General features: G+C 42.9%; 1 protein-coding gene across 4 annotated transcripts in view; it reads left to right on the forward strand.

The window, feature by feature from the left end:
• The window catches only part of TMEM135 (transmembrane protein 135), a 279,815-nt gene continuing 258,603 nt past the window's right edge, over positions 469 to 21,680 (forward strand). For 2 of the 4 annotated variants that reach the window (XM_021062611.1, XM_021062612.1), the window contains exon 1: positions 12,517 to 12,680. In XM_021062611.1, the coding sequence (XP_020918270.1) occupies positions 12,589 to 12,680 (92 nt within the window). In that variant the 5' untranslated portion in view covers positions 12,517 to 12,588. Of the gene's footprint in view, positions 949 to 12,516; positions 12,681 to 19,674; positions 19,731 to 21,680 lie in introns of those variants that run through there. The other 2 variants (XM_021062615.1, XM_021062616.1) reach the window with 2 other exon arrangements.

The raw sequence follows: 21,680 nt of genomic DNA on the forward strand, positions 1-21,680 counted from the left end.
ACTGGTCTGCTGGGGAGTAGCTTGAAGCAGGGAAAGAATCTGAAAAACTTTTTTTGTTGTTGTTTTTTTTTTTTTTAATCTTTTTATTTTTTAGGACCACACCCACAGCATATGGAAGTTCCCAGGCTGGGGGTTGAATTGGTGCTTACAACTGCCAGGCTACACCATAGCCATGGCAACTCTGGATCTGAGCCACATCTGTGACCCACACCGAGGCTTGTGACAACACAGGATCCTTAACCCACTGGGCAGGACCAGGAATCAAACCCACATACTAGTTGGGTTCATTACTGCTGAGCCACAACGAAACCTCCCTTGATTGAAAAATCTTTAGGCCTTTTTATTTTTGGCCTTTTTTTTTTTTTCCCCTCAACCTTAACCAGACCAAGTGCTCGCTCGGTGCTAAAAAAAAAAAAATTAAGCAGAGACTTCTTGAAGGCAAGTCTTTCAAATGGGGAAGGAGGACAAGTTGGGTGAAAAAGTTCAAAAGCTGGAGCTTTGGCTATTTCCTAGGTAGCAGGCAAGGCCTGAGCCCAGTTCTCCTTTGCTCGCTCTTTGAGGCAAGGCTGAGTTAGCAAGCTATAAATTCCACTCATCTAAGTGTGAGGAATGTGGAGATGAATGCGGGGAAGTCTCCGTTCCAGAGGAAAGGGCATGAGAGTGGGCCAGCTGGAGATGGAAGACAGGACATACCCCAAGTGTGAGCCAACGGAGATTTGAAATTAGAATCTGGACTCAACCTGCGTCGAGGTTTTAAGACCTCTGATTGTAAGTGGAGAGGGCTGTCAAGCAGTTGGAGGACATTGCGGAGAGACCTGAAGTGACACAGCATCGATTTGCCCATTTATCTGACCATGGGAGACGACGTATCTTCTTGGCAAGGAAAAGGATTTGTGGCGGAACTTGACCTGGAGAGTGAGGGTGAAAGAAGAGGAGAGCCCTGCAGAGGTGAGCGGGACAAGGTCAGCCGGTGCAGCGAAGCTCCTCTGGCTTTGCCATCAAAGGCAGCTTGATGGAGACAGGTTGTCTCCGAGACTTGCCAAATTTCTGGTGGGCTGTAGATGAAGTGCCCCCGTAGAACTCGTGGCCTGGGATCCAGGTCGGGCACTTAACTTTGGAACGTGTTGCAGAGAATCATTTGTATTGGGAAGTGCGGCTGGGAGGACTCTGCTTGTCTTTGAAAATCAGTGTTTGCTGGCACACACTGAGGCTCTCTGTGTTCTTAGGTATTTCACAACGGCCTCTTTCCTCATCGTGATTAGACTCAGTGTCAACAGGATGAGGCAGGAGCTGTGAATTTGAGGATAATGACCCTCTTAAGGTTTGATTTGAGTGGAAGGAATCAAATGTGTAGTCTCTCCACGTTATCTCACCCGGTCGTAGGGTAGGCGACTAGTAGAAAAGGTATTGCCTTCAATGGCCAGAAAGCGGGGCCTCTGGCTAACGCTACCATCAATGTGCGAGGCGGGGCAGCCTCTTTCACGTCTTGTATTCACTTACCTTACCTTTAACATCATGGGATAATAGTATTTTTTCTTCTCATAGAAGTTCTTGTCAAAGTTAAATAAGATAAGGGGCCATATACTCTTCTAAGAATGAAAATCGGCTCCATTGCGTTCCATGAAGAAGGCTTGCGAGTCTGTTCTTAAGTCCCAATTCTCTGTTTATCACCTGTATCATCTTGGGCTAGTTTTTAAACTTGTCTGTGCCTCAATTTCCTGGTTTCTGAATGTCTCTCTCAAAAAGTTGTCATTGTAAAAACATTCCCCTTGGCCTAATGATTAAGGATCCAGGGCTGTCACTGCTGTGGCCTGGTTCACTGCTGTGGCACAGGTTTGTTCGCTGGCTTAGGACCTTCTGCATGCCATCAGTGCAGCCAAAAAAAAAGTTGTTGTAAAGAGTAATGTATATACAGCACCAACTCTATGGACAGGGCTTGCTAAATTATACTGGTGGGGAGTTCCTGTTTTGGCACAGCGGAAACGAATCTGACTAGGAACCATGAGGCTGCGGGTTCAATCCCTGGCCTTGCTCAGTGGGTTAAGGATCTGGTGTTGCCGTGAGCTGTGGTGTAGCCTGGGAACCTCCAGATGCCATGGGTGAGGCCCTAAAAATTAAAAAAAAAAAAAGCAAAAAATAAAAATAAAAAAATAAATTATCCTGGTTATGTTATTACTCTTATCAAGCAAGAGACACATATTAGGTTCTTAGATGAGTACTTAAGCTGATCTATGATAATTATTGATTATTATTATTATCATTAATGTTTCTACCTGATATGAAAAAAAAAATAGGTAGAGGCAGAATTTCTCTTGCTTCTCTGCAGAATGGCTGAATGCAAGAAAAATAAATCTAATCAGTGCAAAGCAACCTGGGCTTCTCTGGACCTGGATCTTTTTCTATCACCTCAGGAAATCCTGTTTCACAGGAGTCTTCATTGTATTCAAATAGGACCAGTGAAGGGACTAAAACCACTCTGGGTGTTTCATGCATAGACAGGACCCAAACTCTGGGGACAGGCCTTGGACATACTCCTCAGCAATAGCTTAGTAACAACCGCAGCCCCACAAGAATGATGTTCTGCCAGGAGCCTCAAAGCCAGGGTGGTGTCCTGCCACCAACTCACCACAAGAGATTGTCCCAAAACGGTGGGGAAGAAAGAACCACATTTTAAAAATTACAGGACAGAGAAACACAAGTCCGAAATATTCATAGGCAGAATGTATGATAATCTCATAACATCCATAACTGCTAAGAGAGAACTAACTATACCAGGACACTTTAGCTAATAAAAACTTGTTGTTGAGTAACAAAATTGGTTAAGCTTTCCAGAAAGCTAAAAAAACAAAAACAAACAAACAAAAAACTTAGGTATTTATTTTTCTAGCCAAAGGGTCTCATGGTTACATCTAAAATTTTTTCACCCACCATGTTTTTTGGAGGCAGTTCTATTTTTGTGTGTGTGTTTAATGAGTTTCTGAAAACTTATATGAAAAGTTGAATCTGTAAAAGTCAAGCAATAATCTTACATGTTATGTGAGGGATTTTATCCCCGAGAACCAAAAAATTCATAAAGGCCCTAATGTATGTTATAAACGTTTTAATCTTGGGTTAAAAATAGAAACCCAAGTGCTAAACAATATATATATGTGATTATTTAAAACAGTCAAAACACAAATTAAATATTACATACAGACAATAAAATTACTTATCTATAGCATTTTCTTACCTCAAATTCTGCTCTTAGCCTATTTGAAATGACATTCTATAGACATAAAAATATTGGTTTAGGAAGTTCCCGTTGTGGAACGAATCCAACTAGGAACCATGAGGTTGCAGGTTCGATCCCTGGCCTTGCTCAGTGGGTTAAGGATCCGGCATTGCTGTGAGCTATGATGTAGGCTGCAGACACAGCTTGGATCCCACATTGCTGTGGCTCTGGCATAGGCTGGTGGCTACAGCTCCGATTCGACCCCTAGCCTGGGAACCTCCTTATGCCGTGGGGGCGACCCTAGAAAAGACAAAAAGACAAAAAAAAAAAAAAAAAATTGGTTTAGGAGAGTTCCCATCGTGGCTTAGCAGTAACAAGGCTGATTATTATCCAGTAGAACATGGATTCGATCCCTGGCCTTGCTCAGTGGGTTAAAAGATCCAGTGTTGCCATGAGCTGTGGTGTAGGTTGAAGATATGGCTCAGATATGGCATTGCTGTGGCTGTGGCATAGGCCAGCAGCTACAGCTCCAATTCAACCCCTAGCCAAGGAACTTCCATATGCTGCAGGTGTGGCCCTAAAAAAAGAAAAAAAAAATTTGGTTTTGGGTTAAGAAGGAAGATTTTCTGATGGTAATTTTTCATTGGCTTGGGCAAGGTATTTTGCAGAGGCAACTGGTAAGTGGATTATGAGGCCATTTAGCTTTTGCCAAATTTTTATCTTGGATTAAGATGGTGGAATGAGGAGTTCGCGTCGTGGCTCAGTGGTTAACAAATCTGACTAGGAACGATGAGATTGCAGGTTCGATCCCTGGCCTTGCTTGGTGGGTTAAGGATCTGGTGTTGCCATGAGCCGTGGTGTAGGTTGCAGAGGCAGCTCAGATCCCGAGTTGCTGTGGCTCTGGAGTAGGCCGGTGGCTACATCTCCGATTCGACCCCTAGCCTGAGAATCTCCATGTACCGAGGCTGCAGCCCAAGAAATGGCAAAAAGACAAAAAAAAAAAAAAAAAGATGGTGGAATGATCATACAAATTAATCTTGTTTCCACTCTCGGGAGCCCTTAAAATGACATACATGATAGTGAAAAGGAATTGGGGTTGGTACATTAAGCAGAAAGAAAAAAAGAAAGAGAGAATTTAAAAATACAGGATACCTAGTTAAATATTTATATTTCAGATAAACAATTTTTTAGTATAAATATGTCCCACTTGCAGTATTTTGGACTTTTTGTGTTTTGTCTGGCAACCATACAGAGAATAAATCCATGACATTGTACTGTTAGGAGATCATATTTAGGAAGAATTTTTGGATTACATCAGATTGGATCTGTCCTACAATTCTACTTCTAGGTATTTACCCAATGGAAATGAAAAGATAAGTCCACAAACACACCTGTACAAAAATTTCACAGCAGCTTTATTTATAATAGTCATAGACACAACCAAATTCTCATCAGTAGTATTATGGATAAACAATTTGCATTTCTGACATTCCTAAATTTTGCAGCTGCTGCTTCGGGTCCTGTACTTGTAGAACTACTGTTGCAGAGAAATCCATTAAAAAAAGAGATTGGCTCAGAAAGAAAGATAAAAGATTAAGAGTGACTCACAGTTCAGAATAAAGGCGACTGTAAGTCAAGAGCAGTAGGGGGCCCCGAGATAATTAATTGGATAATTAATTGCAAGATAATTTGCATAGTTAATTATTCAGATAATTAATTACAGACCTGCATCTCAAATCCCCCATCACCGCCACTACTGAGTAGCTAGCAGCAGCAGCCTTAAACCTTGAGTTAAAGCCCCAATAGAATGTCCCTGCAAGTTTCCTATCTGGAGAGGAATACTGAGGTGTGGGGAGAGAGGGTTGACAGATAAATCAAAAATTCCAGAATGGACTCAGGAGTAAAAAAAATTAAGTCAGGAGTTCCTGTCATGGCTCAGTGGTTAACAAATCCGACTAAGAACCATGAGGTTGCGGGTTCCATCCCTGGCCTTGCTCAGTGGGTTAAGGATCCGGCGTTGCCCTGAGCTGCGGTGTAGGTTGCAGACGCGGCTCGGATTGTGCGTTGCTGTGGCTCTGGCGTAGGCCAGCAGCTACAGCTCTGATTTGACCCCTAGCCAGGGAACCTCCATATGCTGTGGGAGTGGCCCTAAAAAAAAATTTTTAAAAAGTCATCTTTGCTTAATTGAAAAATACATTGACATCAGAGAGGCCTGCCGGGGAAAATGAACCCAGCAGCTGCTGGGGAACTCATGGCATGAACCTAAAAATCATACAGATATGGACAGCTAGGGGTGACCAGGCATCTGAGGCTCACCAGCTTCAATATTAAGAAAGAGCAAGAAGGGAGTTCTCTTGTGGTGCAGAGGGTTAAGGATCCCGCGTTGTCCTTGTAGCAGCTTGGGTTACTGTTGTGGAGTGGATTCAGTCCCTGGCCCAGGAACTTCCACAGGCCATGCATGGGTATGGCCAGAGAAAGACAAAGTGATCCAGGGAAGCAAAGCTAACTCCATGAGCAGAGGAGAACTTGAAGAAATAGGAACTTGGGTAACTAGGAGCCATTTGAGAGGCTCCCACATGCATAGAACAAACACATGTACAATCACAGCCTAAGACGGCCAAAGAAAGCTGGTGAACATGGCTGAGGACTGTGTCTCTTACTGTTTCTGTCTTGTTTTCTTTGTAAATAATAATGGCTAGATGCAGTAAAATAGGCACCCAAACTGCGAAATAGAAAAAATGTGACCCTGCCAAAGTAGAGCGATGAGTTGGCAGGTGGTTGCAGCCACAGGGCCCCTCAAATTGCTCATTAAACTGCAAGTGTAGGAAATTCCAGATTTGGTGTGGGAAAGGCATTTTAGGGGTGGCATGTGTAATGTGTGGAAATTGGGCTGTATAAAAGTTGAACACGTGAAAGTTAAGAACCATCTGTGTCCACATTCCACTTGTTTTTCCCTAGAGCTTTGTCATATAAATCTTTCAGCTGAAACTTGAGGTCACCACAAAAAATAACTTATATCTGTATCTCACTTCACCACATAATAGTTTACAAAACACTTTTACTCATTATTATAGGTAATCCTTATCCTGAGAGGCAACTAATATCCCTCTTTTACCCTTGAGGGAACAGACACAGCCAGCAATTTGCGTCTTCCTTCCAGGAAATAGAGAAGGTTGTCAGAAAGGCAATTTTGGAAATTATTTCCCAAAGGTGTTTGCCAATTGTTGATTCCATACAATAGTGGTAGTTCTCAGACTATAGTGAGCATCAGAACTGCCTGGATGGCTGGTAAAAAAACAACGCAGATAGCTGCCCCGTCCCCCTCTTCCTCCTCTTCCTCCTCTCCTGCCCCCAGCTTCTCATTCTGTAGATTGAGTAAAGCCTGGGAATTTGAATTTCTTTTTTTTTTTAATTTTTTTTTAATTTTTTGTCTTTTGTCTTTTGTTTTTTGTTTTTTGTTTTTTTGTGAATTTCTAACAAATTCTTTTGTTTTTTCTTTTTCTAGCAGCACCTGTGGCATATAGAAGTTCCCAGGCTAGGGATTGAATCAGAGCTGCATCTGCAGGCCTATGACACAGCCACAACAATACCAGATCCAAGCCATGTCTGTGACCTGCACCACAGCTCTCGGCAATGCCAGATCCTTAACCCACTGAGAAAGCCCAGGGATTGAACCCGCATCCTCATGAAGTTGGGTCCATAATCTGCTGAGCCACAATGGGAACTCCCATCTTTTTCTGTGTGCCATAGGGAGAAAGTTGTGTCCCAGTGTGTGTGTGTGTGTGTGTGTGGTGTGTGTGTGTGTGTGTGTGTGTGTGTGTGTGTGTGTATGGAGAGAGAGAAAGGAATCGTCCCAGAATTTTTATAGTGGTTATCTTTGGATTTTGAGCTTATGTGTACTTTTTAGTTTCTTCTTTATAATTTCTACAGTAGGCACATACTATTTACACAGCAGAAAATAAATCTGTAATTTTTTAGTTGATTTTTTGGGGGGGTCTTTTGTCTTTTTAGGGCCGCACCCACGGCATACAGATGTTCCTAGGCTAGGGGTCTGTCTGATCAGAGCTACAGCTGCCAGCCTACACCACAGCCACAGCAACGTCAGATTCGAGCTGTGTCTGCAACCTATACCACAGCTCAGAGCAACGCCGGATCCTTTACCCGCTGAGGGAGGCCAGGGATTGAACCCGAAACCTGGTGGTTCCTAGTCAGGTTTGTTTCTGCAGCGCCAAATTTGTAATTTTTAAAAAGGTGCTTAGAGTTTGTAGGAATCAAAACAAAACAAAACAAAACCCCCCAAAACCCCATGGTATGTTTTGTTTTTAAACACCACCTTTAAAATCCTACCTCTTTTGTTTAACCAATTTCTCTGATAGAGTTGTACATTTCCGGTAACATAATTCATACAAAAGGCAATTTGGGGCTGTTTACTAGTGCAAAAAGGGGATTATCCCATTAAATCAACTAAGATCAAATTACCACATTTCGTTGCACATAGGCTGTAATTAAGGCAAGCCTAAACTAGACTGATCTTTTCTCTTTTTTACTTGCTTCCCATAATTACCTAATTTCATCTCCTTACTTACTATTCTTATGTATTTTACCCAACTGCATTTGAAAACTGCCCCAATGTTACAGGTCAACCTCTGATAGTCATACATAACAATAAATGTCTTGTTAATTTTAGAAAAAGAACGGTAAGCCTGTACATATTGGGATATGTTGATTGCAACAACCACACGCTAAACAACTGGTTCTGGTGGTACAAGTTCATGCCTTTCAAGTTTCACCGTAAGGGAAATAATCGCCTTAGAGAAAGAATGAATCAATAGTTCAAAATTAGCTGAATGTAGGAAACATTTTCCAGATAGACTCAATACAATTTTTTTTTTTTAAGAGATAGCCTAAATCAGACTAGGGCCATTTAAAATAGCCGCAAATTTTTCTTATTCTGTAATATGTTCTTGAAAATACCCTTCAAAAATGGAGTTAATAATGCATGTGTTGTCTACCTGTTAAATGTCCAATTCTGTGAGGTTTACAAAAAGTTTCCTGCCGTAAAAGAGCTTCTCTTTAAGTTGAGAGTGATAAAATTTACACATATGAGTCGTTCCCTGTTGGCTCAGTGGTTTAAGGATCTGGCATTGTCACTGCTGTGGCTCGGGTTCAGTCCCAGACCCGAGAATTTCTGCATGCTGCAGACACAGCCAAAAAATGAATTTTTCACATATGAAACAATAAGAGACAAATGAGTGATTCAGTAAAATCGGCGCACTTAACAAAAGCGGGAACTGTATTTCCAGTCATCTTTAAATCTCTCTAAACACCATTCTAACAAATCAGTGATAGTTTAGGGTGTTTAGCAGTATGGTAATTCCTAAAGGATTTTTTTTTTTTTTTTTTTTTTTTTTTTTTTGTCTTTTCTAGGGCCGCACCCATGGCATATGGAGGTTGCCAGGCTAAGGGTCTAATCAGAGTTATAGCCGCCAGCCTATGCCAGAGCCACAGCAACATGGGATCCAAGCTGTGTCTGTGACCTACACCGCAGCTCACAGCAGCGCCGAATCCTTAAGCCACTGAGCAAGGCCAGGATCAAACCCGCAACCTCATGGTTCCTAATTGGATTTGTTAACCACTGAACCACGATGGGAACTCCTCCTAAAGGATTTTTAAATCTACTAAATTAAAGTGAATTCTTGCTCCAAAAACTCTTCAGTAAGAGAGCATTTCTTTTTCTTTTCCCTTTCTCCTACCACTGCCAGCCTTCTGTACATTTATTATTCCACTACAAGCTAGTGAGAGAAATAGACAAGGGGGCTTTTCCTCTTAGGGAAGTATGGCAGCTAGGATGTTCGTGGCTGCAGGGAAAAGAAGAGCCACTTGAATGGATGTAATAAAAACAAAAATAGCCTATCATAAGATAAGAAACAGAGTGAGGATGTTTTCCAGGTATATCAGGTATAGGGGCGCCTGTCAAAGCACCAGCCTCTTTTATCTGCACCTGTCCATCTCCATCCTCAGGCTGGTAGCACAATGGCTGCTGCAGTTCCAGTAGGCATTCCCAGATGTACACATAGTCCGGAGGAGGAAGGCACAAACTATGACCATCCCTAGATTCTGTAAATAAGGTTTTACTGAGAAACATCCTTCTGAGGTCCTTTACGTATTGTTTGTGGCTGCTTTCACCTTGTAATGGCATTGAGTAGTGGCAACAGAGCATTTGAAAAGTTCTCACCAAGCCAGCCAAACCAGAGACAGCCAGACCCCTGCTGCTCACTGTTCACCATATCCGTTCCTGTCTCTAATGATCCATTCATCTGTCCACCCACCCATTGATCCATACTTTCCAAAATCTTTATTGGATACTGTCTCTGCAGGGTGCCTTAAGCTCCCCCTCCCCACCACAGCACTATTTTAAGAGAGAGATTCCTAGAAACCTGCTTCTCAGAAACTTGTTACTGAACTGCCTGACTCTGAACACTTCTAAATCCTCGTTCCTTGTTGCTTCCAATTTTTGGACTAATCGTTTTCTGTCTTCTTTCCTCAGGGATTAGAGTGTCTTTTTCATGGGGCTCCCTGCACACGGAGTCTGATTTCTTTAGTAAGTCGAGACAGTGAGAATGCAAAGCAGGGAGAGTGAGAGGAAGGGAAAATGGAATAGCATCTACTGAGGGTCTCTTTGGGGCGCCCTACGTGCTTCTTATCATCACATCCGAGGTCAGAGGCAGGCAGGTATGAGGAACCTTGGCACAGGGAATGCAGGGAGGGAAGGAATATGGAGGGATACTTTCCTTAATGGTTACTGGGGAGAGGTTATTGCTGCAAATTTTTTTTTTTTTTTTTTTTTTTTTTTTTTTTTTTTGGTCTTTTTCCATTACTTGGGCCGCTCCCACGGCACATGGAGGTTCCCAGGCTGCGGGTCGAATCGGAGCTGTAGCCACCGGCCTACACCAGAGCCACAGCAAGGTGGGATCTGAGCAGCATCTGCAACCTACACCACAGCTCACGGCAACGCCGGATCCTTAACCCACTGAGCGAGGTCAGGGACCGAACCCGCGACCTCATGGTTCCTAGTCGGATTCGTTAACCACTGAGCCACAACGGGAACTCCAGTTGCTGCAATTTGTTTGACAATTACCTGGGATGTTTTCATACTCAAGCTCCTGCTAAACTAGACATTCTTTTTAGTCCTTTCCTTTCCTGGTCTTCCTGAGGCCTTAGAAACTTAAAATTAGCCCTAAAGATGGTGCTGAAAAATATTCCACTCTAGGTAACATATTCTTTTTTTTCAGGGACACACCTTCGGCATATGGAAGTTCCCAGGCTAGCTAGCGGTTGAATCCGAGCTGTAGCCGCCAGCGTATGCCACAGCCATAGCAATGCCAGATCTGAGCCACATCTGCGACCTACACCATAGCTCACGGCAACACTGGATCCTTTAACCCATTGAGCGAAGCCAGGGATCAAACCCAGGTCTTCATGGATACTAGTTGGATTCTTTACCACTAAGCCACAATGGGAACTCCTAGGTGACAAATTCTTGAAAGGAGTTTGTGCAAAATGTTAACAATGCTCATCATACAGGGAATGATATCAGTTTTTGGTGGAATGAAATGAGAAGAGAACTGTTGTTTATTGAGCATCTATTATGTGATTTGCATATTAATCCCATCTCATATTCACAATAAAACTGTGATATATTGAAATTACTTGAGGATAAGACTGTACTTTCAGGGATCATTTCTATAGTTTGTGAAATTACCTGAGGATAGATTTGTCTGCAAAATGCTGAAAATCTAACCAGAGTGGTTTAACAAATTAGGGGTTTGGTAGTCGGTAGCTGGTCCTGGCATCATTCAACACATAAGTGATGACATCAAGGAACTGATCTTTTTTTTCTGCATCCCTCTTCTTTCCAAGTTGGCATTTAGTCTTATGCCTATCATCTCATGATTGCAAAATGGCTTCACCTCCAGATATCATATCCACATTCAAGGTAGAATTGAAAGGGAAATGTAGGGCCAGCCATATTAGTCTCCATTTTATCAGGAAAGAAAAATATTTTCCAAATCCCCCTCATCAGACTGCTAGTAAGATATCATTGGCCAGAACTGGGTCCGATGGATATCTTTAGTTTCGAAAGAACTGGAGCAAGTAGGAAATACGATTGTCAGGGTGGCCTTAGACTAGGGATGGGCAAACAACAATCAAAGCTGGACCATTGCCTGGTTTTTAAATAAAGAAAGTTGTGTTGCAGTGTATCCATACTCATTCATTTATGTATTGTCTATGGCTAATTTCATGCTACATGGCAGACTTGTGAAAAGGCTCAATGGTCTGCAATGTCTAAATTTTTTTTTTTTTTTTTTTTGCTTTTTAGGAGCACACTCAGGGCATATGGGAGTCCTAGGCAAGGGGTCCAAGTGGAGCTACAGTTGCCGGCCTACATCGCAGCCACAGCAACATCAGATCCAAGCTGTGTCTGGGACCTACACCACAGCTCATGGCAATGCCAGATCCTTAACCCACTGATGAGGCCAGGGGTCCAACCCCCGACCTCATGGTTCCTAGTTGGATTCATTTCCGTTGTGCCACCACAGGAGCCCCAAAGTCTAAAATTTTGCTCCCTCTGGCCATTTACAGAAAAGTTGGCCAACCCTTGCCTTGGACCACTCATCACCTCCGTTGGACACTTTTCCTCCCCCAGACAGAACTGGGAAAGCTTCTGATAGCCCAGAGAGAGGTCGCTGTTACTGGGTATGCCACCAACATTATCTGCCACACACAGCTGTTGTTATCTGTTTTCAGTGAGGAGATTAAGGCTCAAAGTTTAGGTAAACTTGTGGACACAGGTTGAATGAGTGCAGCCCGAAGTTCAAGCTCAGGGCTCTCTGACTTCAGGTCCTTTTGACCCTATCTTATTTTTGTGAGTTTTCTCATCTGTGAAGGAGCTGTGAGATATCCACCTATTATTCAACTCAGCCCTTAAATGAGTTGTAACAACAGGACAGAGAGCCAATAGATCCGCCTTAATAGGTTCACAAGATGATGAAACATTTACTTCTACGTTGCATTTCAGTGCTCATTTCCCACTTTGTTCTCTTTCCGCTGCATCTATTCATAGGCTGGTAGACCCTGATCTGCTTTAAGATGGGTTTGGGCTTTCTTTTTTTTTCCCCTCTTTTCTCCCCTGCACTTCCTATAGTGCCTAATACATAATAAAGACTCAATAAAAGTTTGTTGTGCTCTCCACTCCACTGTTGTCTCATGACAAGTCAATATATGTCATTCATGTTTTCACATAGTACTTCCTGAATGAACCTGTGAATTACCTCATTGGATACCCACCCTGCACTCAGCGTATGCAGAATGACTGAATGACATCTCCACCCACTATAGGCCTCTTGGAACTGAAAATGATTGCATTCGTGGTGTTTAAGGGCGACCCGGATCACCTTTGGCCAGGCTGGTCAGTCTCATCTCTCATCTCATCACTGTGTTCACATGGCCTCTATATGATTTCACACTTCAACCTGGGACTGTCTCTGTCTCTTCCTTTCCTCTGCAACCTTGAAACAACAAGAGTTAAGAGAGCTACTAACAGCAAATAAAAGGGGACAAATAAAAAGGGCCAAGTTTTTGGAGTTCCCGTTATGGCTCAGTGGCTCAGGAACCTGACTAGTATCCATGAGGATATGGGTTTGATCCCTGGCCTTGATCAGTGGGTTAAAGATTGGGCATTGCCATGAGCTCTGGTGTAGGTCGAGGGCGTGACTCAGATCCTGCATGGCTCTGTCCGTGGTGTAGTGGTGTAGGCCGGTAGCTCTAGCTCCGATTCAGCCACTAGCCTGGAACTTCTATATGCTACAGGTGCAATCTTAAGAAAAAAAGGGCAGAAAAAAAAAGGGCCAAGTTTTGAATGAAGGAGAGGAAGGCTTTGTCACATCTATTTTTCTTCTTTTTCCTCTCACCTTTCTCCATAATTCAATCTAAGAAACTACTCCCCCTCGCCTGTCTTCACTCCAGGTGTCTTAAACTTCCTCACATGCTCGCTCTCTTTCTCTCGCTCCGTCTCTGTCTCTGTCTCTGTCTTTCTCTCTCTCTCTCTCTCTCTCTCTCTCTCTCTCTCTCTCTCTCTCTCTCTCTCTCGTCTGCAGGGCTTTGCCATTTCCTCAGCCTGGAAGACCCTTCCTCCCCATCGCAGTCACCTTCATCAGGCTCACTCTTCTTCTAAGGCTCTACTCTGGAGTCAACTTTCCTCCCCAAAGCCTTCCTCGGTGTTTGAAGATGCCCCTGATATCACAGCCAAAGGCTTTTGGACACTGGGCCTAATTGCCTGCCTGCCAGTTTATCTCTTGAATGCGTCTGTAAGTAAAACCTGTGAGGAGCCACAGCCAGCTTATCCGATGCGCTCAATTAGCAAGTGGCCAGTGAAAGAATGAGAACAGGAGTGAGAATTCCCAAAAAGGGCCCTACCTAACCCTTGCATGGGTCAGGCCAGGGAATTCCTAGCCACTTGGATTTCCTCTTCCCTGGAGGTTTGTGTTTGTTGGAAACAGTTAACCAGAATGAGCATCTTTGTTTGGAGATCTTATCTGCATCCTTCACCACGGGGTGGGTGGTGTCATTTTCCTCGGTCTCTCCAGCCAGGCGTTCCTCTGCAGCCAGAGTGGCCCACCTCTGCTCCCTAAGTGGTGGAGCCTGGCGCCCTGGACCGAGTGCAAAAGCTACAGTGTAATCTCGCTTTCTCTCAGGGCCACTGACCAGAGGAAACAAAAACTGCACTGATTGGGCTGTCCTGATGAGAACCAGCCAGTGGGTCTGAAGTTTCCTTCTGTGTTTAAAATTCCTTATCTGGCATTGCTAGCAAATCAGCAGGCTCACAAGTCAATGGAGGCTTATCTCCAGAGCTGGTTCTTCAAAGAGATATATGCACACCACTCCCCTGGGTCAGATAGCTGTGCCAGTGAGAGACGGGAATAATTGGGATCAGTCAATTTAACACATGTAACACAACCCGCTAACCGTTGTTTAAAGGCAAAGGTTTTTTGTGGGTTGTTGGTTTTTTTACCTTTTTTTTTTTAAACATTGTAAAAGTGATCAGTGCTCATTATAGAAAATATGGCCAATCACAAAATGTGCAAAGAAAAAAATTCCTTTATGGTTTAGTATACTCGATATATTTCTCTGTAGTCTTTCCCTCAGTTATTTCTTTAATAGTTGTCATCATATACATTTTGTAATAAAGTTGTATTCTGGCATTTTGGGGGGGACATTTAAAAGCATAGGAATATTTTGTCACCTTTTTACATATTGAGTAAAGATCACCCCACCAACATTTTACCATGGCTGTGTATTTTAGGGCAGTCCCCATAAAGCAGATTCTCATAATAAGAGGGGGTGTGACCTCTATTCCACTTCTTGGTTCTACTTCGTGGTTCTTTCTTAGATCCTTAAAGTCAAATATGTCTCTACCCCATCCTCTCATCATTCTGTGTTTATCCCTCTGTTCTATTTGATTTTCAATCACTTCTCCCTCTTCTGGTAACAGAACTCTGATTTTTTTCCCCCCTCCGAGGAGCCCCATTCTCTCAATCTTGGTATACTTGCTTTGGTAACTGCTGATTCCATCCTTGTCTTTAGGGCTGGGAAAGCCACTTAATCTTGACCAGTTAGAACATGGCATCCCTCTGGGCACTGTGATGAGTTTGGGGGTAGGCTTGCAAACACATTCCAGCCACTGCAGATCACACCCAGGACTTAAGTCATACTGTTGTGAACAAGACACCCTATTTTTCTATTATACTTCAGTCTTGGAAGATGTCAGTTTAATTGGGCTTTTCTCTCACTTGATACCAAGAAAGACCTAATGAGTAGCTTATTACCAGCTGCATGGAGTTTTCTCCAATAGAATGTTGGCCAGTGAGCACCCGAATCCTGCGGTATTTCGATTTGTGTTCCACCCCACCAGTGCCTTGTGTGCCAGAAGTATTGAGTACATGTGTGATGAGTTCATTAGGAAATTGAATGTGAGCTGATTCCTCACAGTCCTTAAAAGTCACTTCAGAAAAGGGTCCCATCTGTAAGCTCATGGCCTTTGTCTCTTAATTACAAAAGTAATCTACAAAAGAAGTTCCAAACATTTGATCTGTTTGTTTGATTCCACGTTAAACTGGAAATTGGTGTAAATATGCACTTGGAATGTTCCCTCCATGCTCGAACATAACAGCTTGAAGGATGCAGAGTAGATTGCCCCGTCTGTGGCTTACTAAAAAGAAATGCTCATATTCTGTCCTTTGTAAAAAACTAGTTTTTCTCCGGGGCTTGATTCTTTCACACAAAGAGACTGACATCGTCTCAAATAAAAGAGGGGCAGAGGACTAGGATGTTTTTCTGTAATAAAACTTGAAAACTTGGCAGCAAGTCTGTGCACAAATGGCCGTGAGCTACGGCTGTCGTGCAGAGTTTAGGAACACTGCTCTTGTGGGCTGGCTGGGCTCATTAAACAAGAAGGATAGATGGAAAGAAACACTTCCAGAACACACAGAAGAAGACCATTAAATGTGTCATAGCTATGGATGGCTGAAAATCTTGCTTTACTTGTATTAATGAATGCTGAGATTGTTTCCCATTGAAAGGTGGGGAGCATTTTCTTTTTGGTTTCTTTTTTTATTTTATTTTATTTTTTTTTAGGGCCACAACCTTGGCATATGGAGGTTTCCAAGCTATGGGTTGAATCAGAGCTACAGCTGCTAGCCAGTCCACAGCCACAGCAATGCCAGATGTGAGCCGCATCTACGACCTACACCACAGCTCAGAGCAATGCCAGATCCTTAACCCACTGAGTGAGCCCAGGGATCGAACCTGCAACCTCATGGTTCCTAGTTGGATTTGTTTCTGCCGCACCACGATGGGAACTCCAAGGGGAGCATTTTCTCTACCATATCTTTATGACAAAACTCCAGAACACTGGAGGAAATATTGTGAGTTGATCATATTAACATTCCAGTTCATCATAACTATAATTGTAGCTGAACCTTTCTGAATACTAACGTATGTCAGACACTGTCCCAAGCATTTAATACACATAATAATAGGTAGGCTCTATAATAGGTAGGGTCCCCATTTTACAGATATGAAACATAATTATTTAACTTGCACGAGGTCACACATGTTGTAATGGAAGAGCTAGAAGTCATGACAGCTAGTATTGCTCCAGAGCTTCTATTGTTAAGTATCACGCTTTACCGCTTCTTAGAGTATTTGCATAGGCAAGTTGATAAGCTTTCAGGAATTACGGGACGTGACCTTCTAGGAAAGTCATCTTGCAACATCTGTTACAATTTAAATCACACACACCTTTGACCTAACAGTCTAGAAACGTGTTCTGTGTAAGAAATAAACATATATACACATGTCACATTATTGTTACATTGTTGGTAGGAACTGGAAAATATCTGAATGTCCATCAATAAGTGGAAGCAGAATTAAGTGTGAATCAGTCAACTTTGGCAGGTATATTTTGAATGAGTTTGGTCTTGATCTGTCAACCTAGACTTTTATCCAGGGCGTATCATTAGATAAGAAAAGCAAAGAGTAGGGAACTCTATGTAGTGTAATCTGTTTTATTTTTTATTTATTTAATTAATTTATTTATTTGTCTTTTTGCCATTTCTTGGGCCGCTCTCGCGGCATATGGAGGTTCCCAGGCTAGGGGTCCAATCGGAGCTGTAGCCGCCAGCCTACGCCAGAGCCACAGCAAGGCGGGGTCTGAGCCAAGTCTGCAACCTACACCACAGCTCACGGCAATGCAGGATCCTTAACCCACTGAGCAAGGCCAGGGACCGAACCAGCAACCTCATGGTTCCTAGTCGGATTCGTTAACCACTGCACCACGACGGGAACTCCCTGTGATCTGTTTTATAAAACAATTATCAAAGAATAGCTATAGCTGTATGAGAATTGAGTTAGGATATATCAAGATGTTAAGTATTTGGGAAGTGGGAGGAAATTGGACATAGGGAAAGGTAAGAAAACAAATGCTTAAAAACAACATGGAATGATAGGCATGGTATGGTGTCAGGTTAAAATGCCCATGTGAAAGTCCATAATAGTATTACAGCAAACATGTAATAATTGAGTATGTGTTTTGGAAAGAGCTAGGTGGTAATGAAGACAAATGTTAAATCAAGCATTAATTTGGTTAAATTACAGTTGTGTGAATTTTTTTTTCTTGGATTTTAGATTTTTATAATAACCATTCATGGGAAAAGGGGAAAGGATTTAAAGTTTTTTAGGAGAGGAACAAGTCAAGAACCCAGAGATGAAATTAAATACTGTGGCCAATTTAGTATGATGTGAGTATGGCTCCTTGAGGTTTGTGGAGGCGGCATTGCCAAGCATCATGGGCTGGGGGCCCAACAGGAAACGGTCAAGGCAGCACTGAGCTAATATGGGCTTCAATGCTTTTGCCACTTTTACCCACATTCTTGATTTGTGACTTGTTTAACCTCAAATCACAGCTTTTTGGGCATATGTATTCACTGAAGTACCACTAACAATTCTAGAGCTTTGGAAGCTACTTAGCTTTATAACAAAGGCATCGGCAATCCATCCATCCATCCATCCATCCATCTATCCATCCATCCATCCATCCATCCATCCATCCATCTATCCATCCATCCATCCATCCATCCATCCATCCATCCATCCATCCATTCACTCAACTAGCATTTGTTGAGTACCTACTGTATGCCAGGCCATAAGCCAGGTACTCATTCTGTGGTAAGCCTGCTTCTGCCATATAAGATAAAACATATGCTCTCCTTTCTCCCCCAAACCTTGTCTGAGCATAGCTGCCTTCTCACTAGGCAGAAGAGAAAGGAAATGCTTTTTCTTATTTGGCGGTTGGGGTGAGCACTCGTTGGGGTCCGCACTTCACTAGTAATGGCCCTGGTATATGTCTGTGACCCACTATGTCAACAGGAGGTGCTCCGTAATATGACCCTGACCACTTTGATGTGTTTCTTCCGTTACCAATTCCCATTCTCTATCAAAACCACCATACCACATTTTATGAGCACTCCCAGGATTCAGCATGCTTTTTGTAAGCCCTTTTACCTTTGGAATTTCCAGTCACTGCCTAGAAAACCCCTACCCATCCTTTAAGAATCATCTGTCACTTCTGCAGCCCGAAGTCACCTTAAAGGATTAACTCCTCCATTCTAGTCATCAGTTTGGGTTGTTGTTAGAATTGAGGGCTAGAGTAAGTTCAAGAAGTTGGAAACCTATGGAATAAACTTTCCATGTGACACTGAAATCCTGAAGACCATGAATTATATCTGGTTGAGAGTGGATATAAAAAATCACTTATAGATAGGAAAATTCCCAAAACTAGAGGAGATGACTGCAACTTGATTGAAAGAAAAAAGGCACAACTCCAAGAGATAGATACTTTTTTTCTTCTGTTTGGGGCTGCACATGGAAGTTCCCAGGCTAGGTAGGGGTCCAGGCTGCAGCTGCAGATCTACACCACAGCCACAGCAATGCCAGATCCCAGCCACATCTGTGACCTACACCACAGCTCATGGCAACACTGGATCCCCAACCCACTGAGCAAGGCCAGGGATCAAACCCCATCTTCATGGATTCTGTTTGGGTTCGTTACTACTGAGCCACAATGGGAACTCCATGACTCTAAGAGAGACTGTTCAGTTGCAAAGCACAGAAAATTAGTCTGAGAAGTAAGTAACGTGAGCATTTCTCATCCCAGCATCGCCTCATGGGGAGAAACTTACTGCTGGGGAGAAACTTGCTGCTGGAGATATAATTTGAATCATTTTCAGGTCTAATGACAAGGTGGTTCCTACTGTGGTGATAGACACAGGAAGTTATCAATTTGCAGTCCCATCAGCACCACCATCCTTATGAGAAAGATATAACAGAATATCTTGGCCAGGCCCATAAAGTAATATTATGACAATTGACCTCTTAGGTAACAAGGAAGAGAAGCATCCTTCTGTATAACATTGACATTTCAATCTATTTGACAGTTTAAGTTCTCACTGAAGATTATTAAATAATCATCCTGGTGTCTATTATTAGGCTCCTGTACATTTTATTCTTTCTGAATCACTGGTAGGCCCCTGTTTTCCCTGAGTACTGAACTCAGAGGGTATATGTACTGGCAAAGCAGAGGAAGAGGCCTTGGAATTTGGCGGTCATCAAGACACAGGCCATTGGTTCTCAAACTTTATTCCACCCTGAGTAGTGTTCACAGGGACAGTCATAGCTTATGTGATTTACTAGTGTGTTCGCTCTTTTTTTTTTTTTCTTCTTAAGAAAGCATATCAGAATACAAGTGAGTACCATATGCTTGTTGTGCAGTTACCACGGAGACCTTGAATCTGCTCTAATTTTTTAAAAAGCAAATTACTCCTGCTTTTCTTTCTTTTCTTTTTCAGCAGCCCCACTCTGGACTGTCCATTTCGAGGGTGCAGTCTGTAAAGACCTTTAGTAGGTGAGTGACATGATTGTATTTGTGTTTTAGAAATACAAAATGGGAGTTCCCGTCGTGGCGCAGTGGTTAACGAATCCGACTAGGAACCATGAGGTTGCGGGTTCAATCCCTGGCCTTGCTCAGGGGGTTAACGATCCGGCGTTGCTATGAGCTGTAGTGTAGGTTGCAGACGCGGCTCGGATCCCGCGTTGCTGTGGCTTTGGCGTAGGCCGGTGGCTACAGCTCCGATTCAACCCCTAGCCTGGGAACCTCCATATGCTGCGGGAGTGGCCCAAGAAATAGCAACAACAACAACAACAATAACAACAACAACAACAAAAAAAAAACAAGACAAGAAAAAAAAGGAAATACAAAATGGCAGCTGTGTTGAATGCTACTGCAGAGCTCATGATGCAAGAGCTAATGATGACCTGGCATTCCCGTCGTGGCGCAGTGGTTAACGAATCTGATGAGGAACCACGGGGTTGTGGGTTCCATCCCTGGCCTTGCTCAGTGGGTTAAGGATCTGGCGTTACCGTGAGCTATGGTGTAGGTCACAGATGCGGCTTGGATCCGATTAGACCCCTAGCCTGGGAACCTCCATATGCCCTAGCGGCCCTAGAAAAGGCAAAAAGACGAAAAACAAACAAGAGCTGATGATGACCTAAATCACAGTTGTGGCAGTGAGGATGGAGGAGAAAGGATAGATTTGAGAACCGTGTAGGAATAGGATGAACAGAATGATTGGCTATTGGGGTGGGGGAACTGATGAGAGAGAGGGAGAAGTTGTAAATAAAGTCAGTTTGCTTGAATGATTGGGAATATGGTAATACCACTAATAGAAAGGAGAAGAAGCTAGTTTGGGGTGGGGGATGACACATTTGGCTCTACATCTGCTAGGTTTGAGGTTCCCAAGGGAAATCCAGATGTGAAGTAAGATGGCAAAAATACGTTGTCTAGATGACAAGAGATCTTGGTGATACTAGAAATAAGTGTTACTCTTATTAAGGGTGATACTGCATTTTTAAAACAAAGATTTAAATGTTTTATGTTTAAAAATATACAAAATAAATAGAATGTACTAAAAATAAAATATATATATACATGTCTAGAGATTAAGATAGAAATATAAATCTAAACTTAAGGATAACTGGGTTATAGATGACTGAAGTCAAGGGCGTAGTGTATAAGGTGAAAAGGACACAGGTGAAGGATTGAATCTGGGAATTGCAATATAAAAGGGCGGACCAGTGAAGAAAGAAGATAGGTAGCAAAGCGGAGGAGACTTTGAGGTTCATCGGAAGAACCAGGAGAACAGACTGTCATGGAAACCAAGAGAGGGGAAACATCCAAAAAAGAAGAGAGTGTTTGATGTTGTCAAATACCCCAGAGAAAAAAAGGAGAGACAGTGAAAAGTATTCATTGGCCTTGGCAAGAAGAAGGCCACTGAGGATCTTTAAAAGAACATCTAGGAGTTCCCGTCGTGGTTCAGTGGTTAACGAATCTGACTAGGAACCATGAGGTTGCGGGTTCAATCCCTGGGCTTGCTCAGGGGGTTAAGGATCCGGCATTGCCGTGAGCTGTGGTGTAGGTTGCAGACGTGGCTCGGATCCCGCGTTGCTGTGGCTCTGGCGTAGGCCGGTGGCTACAGCTCCGATTAGACCCCTAGCCTGGGAACCTCCATATGCCATGGGTGCAGCCCTTAAAAGACAAAAAAAGACCCCCCCAAAATAAATAAATAACATTCAGAATATATGTAGCATGGGCACTGGGGTGCAGTGGGTTCAAGCGTGACCATGAAATAAGGAACAGAGAGGAGTTTGGTGATGAAGGAAATAATAATAAATAGTAATAGCTAATATTTATTGAATGCTTATTCTGTGCCAGGCGCAGTAACTGACATATAACTTCTCACTTCCTTTCACAAACCGTTTACAATTATAATCCCCCTTTATATACCAGAAACACACT

This window comes from Sus scrofa, chromosome 9 (assembly GCF_000003025.6).
Source record: "Sus scrofa isolate TJ Tabasco breed Duroc chromosome 9, Sscrofa11.1, whole genome shotgun sequence".
Lineage (NCBI taxonomy): Eukaryota > Metazoa > Chordata > Mammalia > Artiodactyla > Suidae > Sus > Sus scrofa.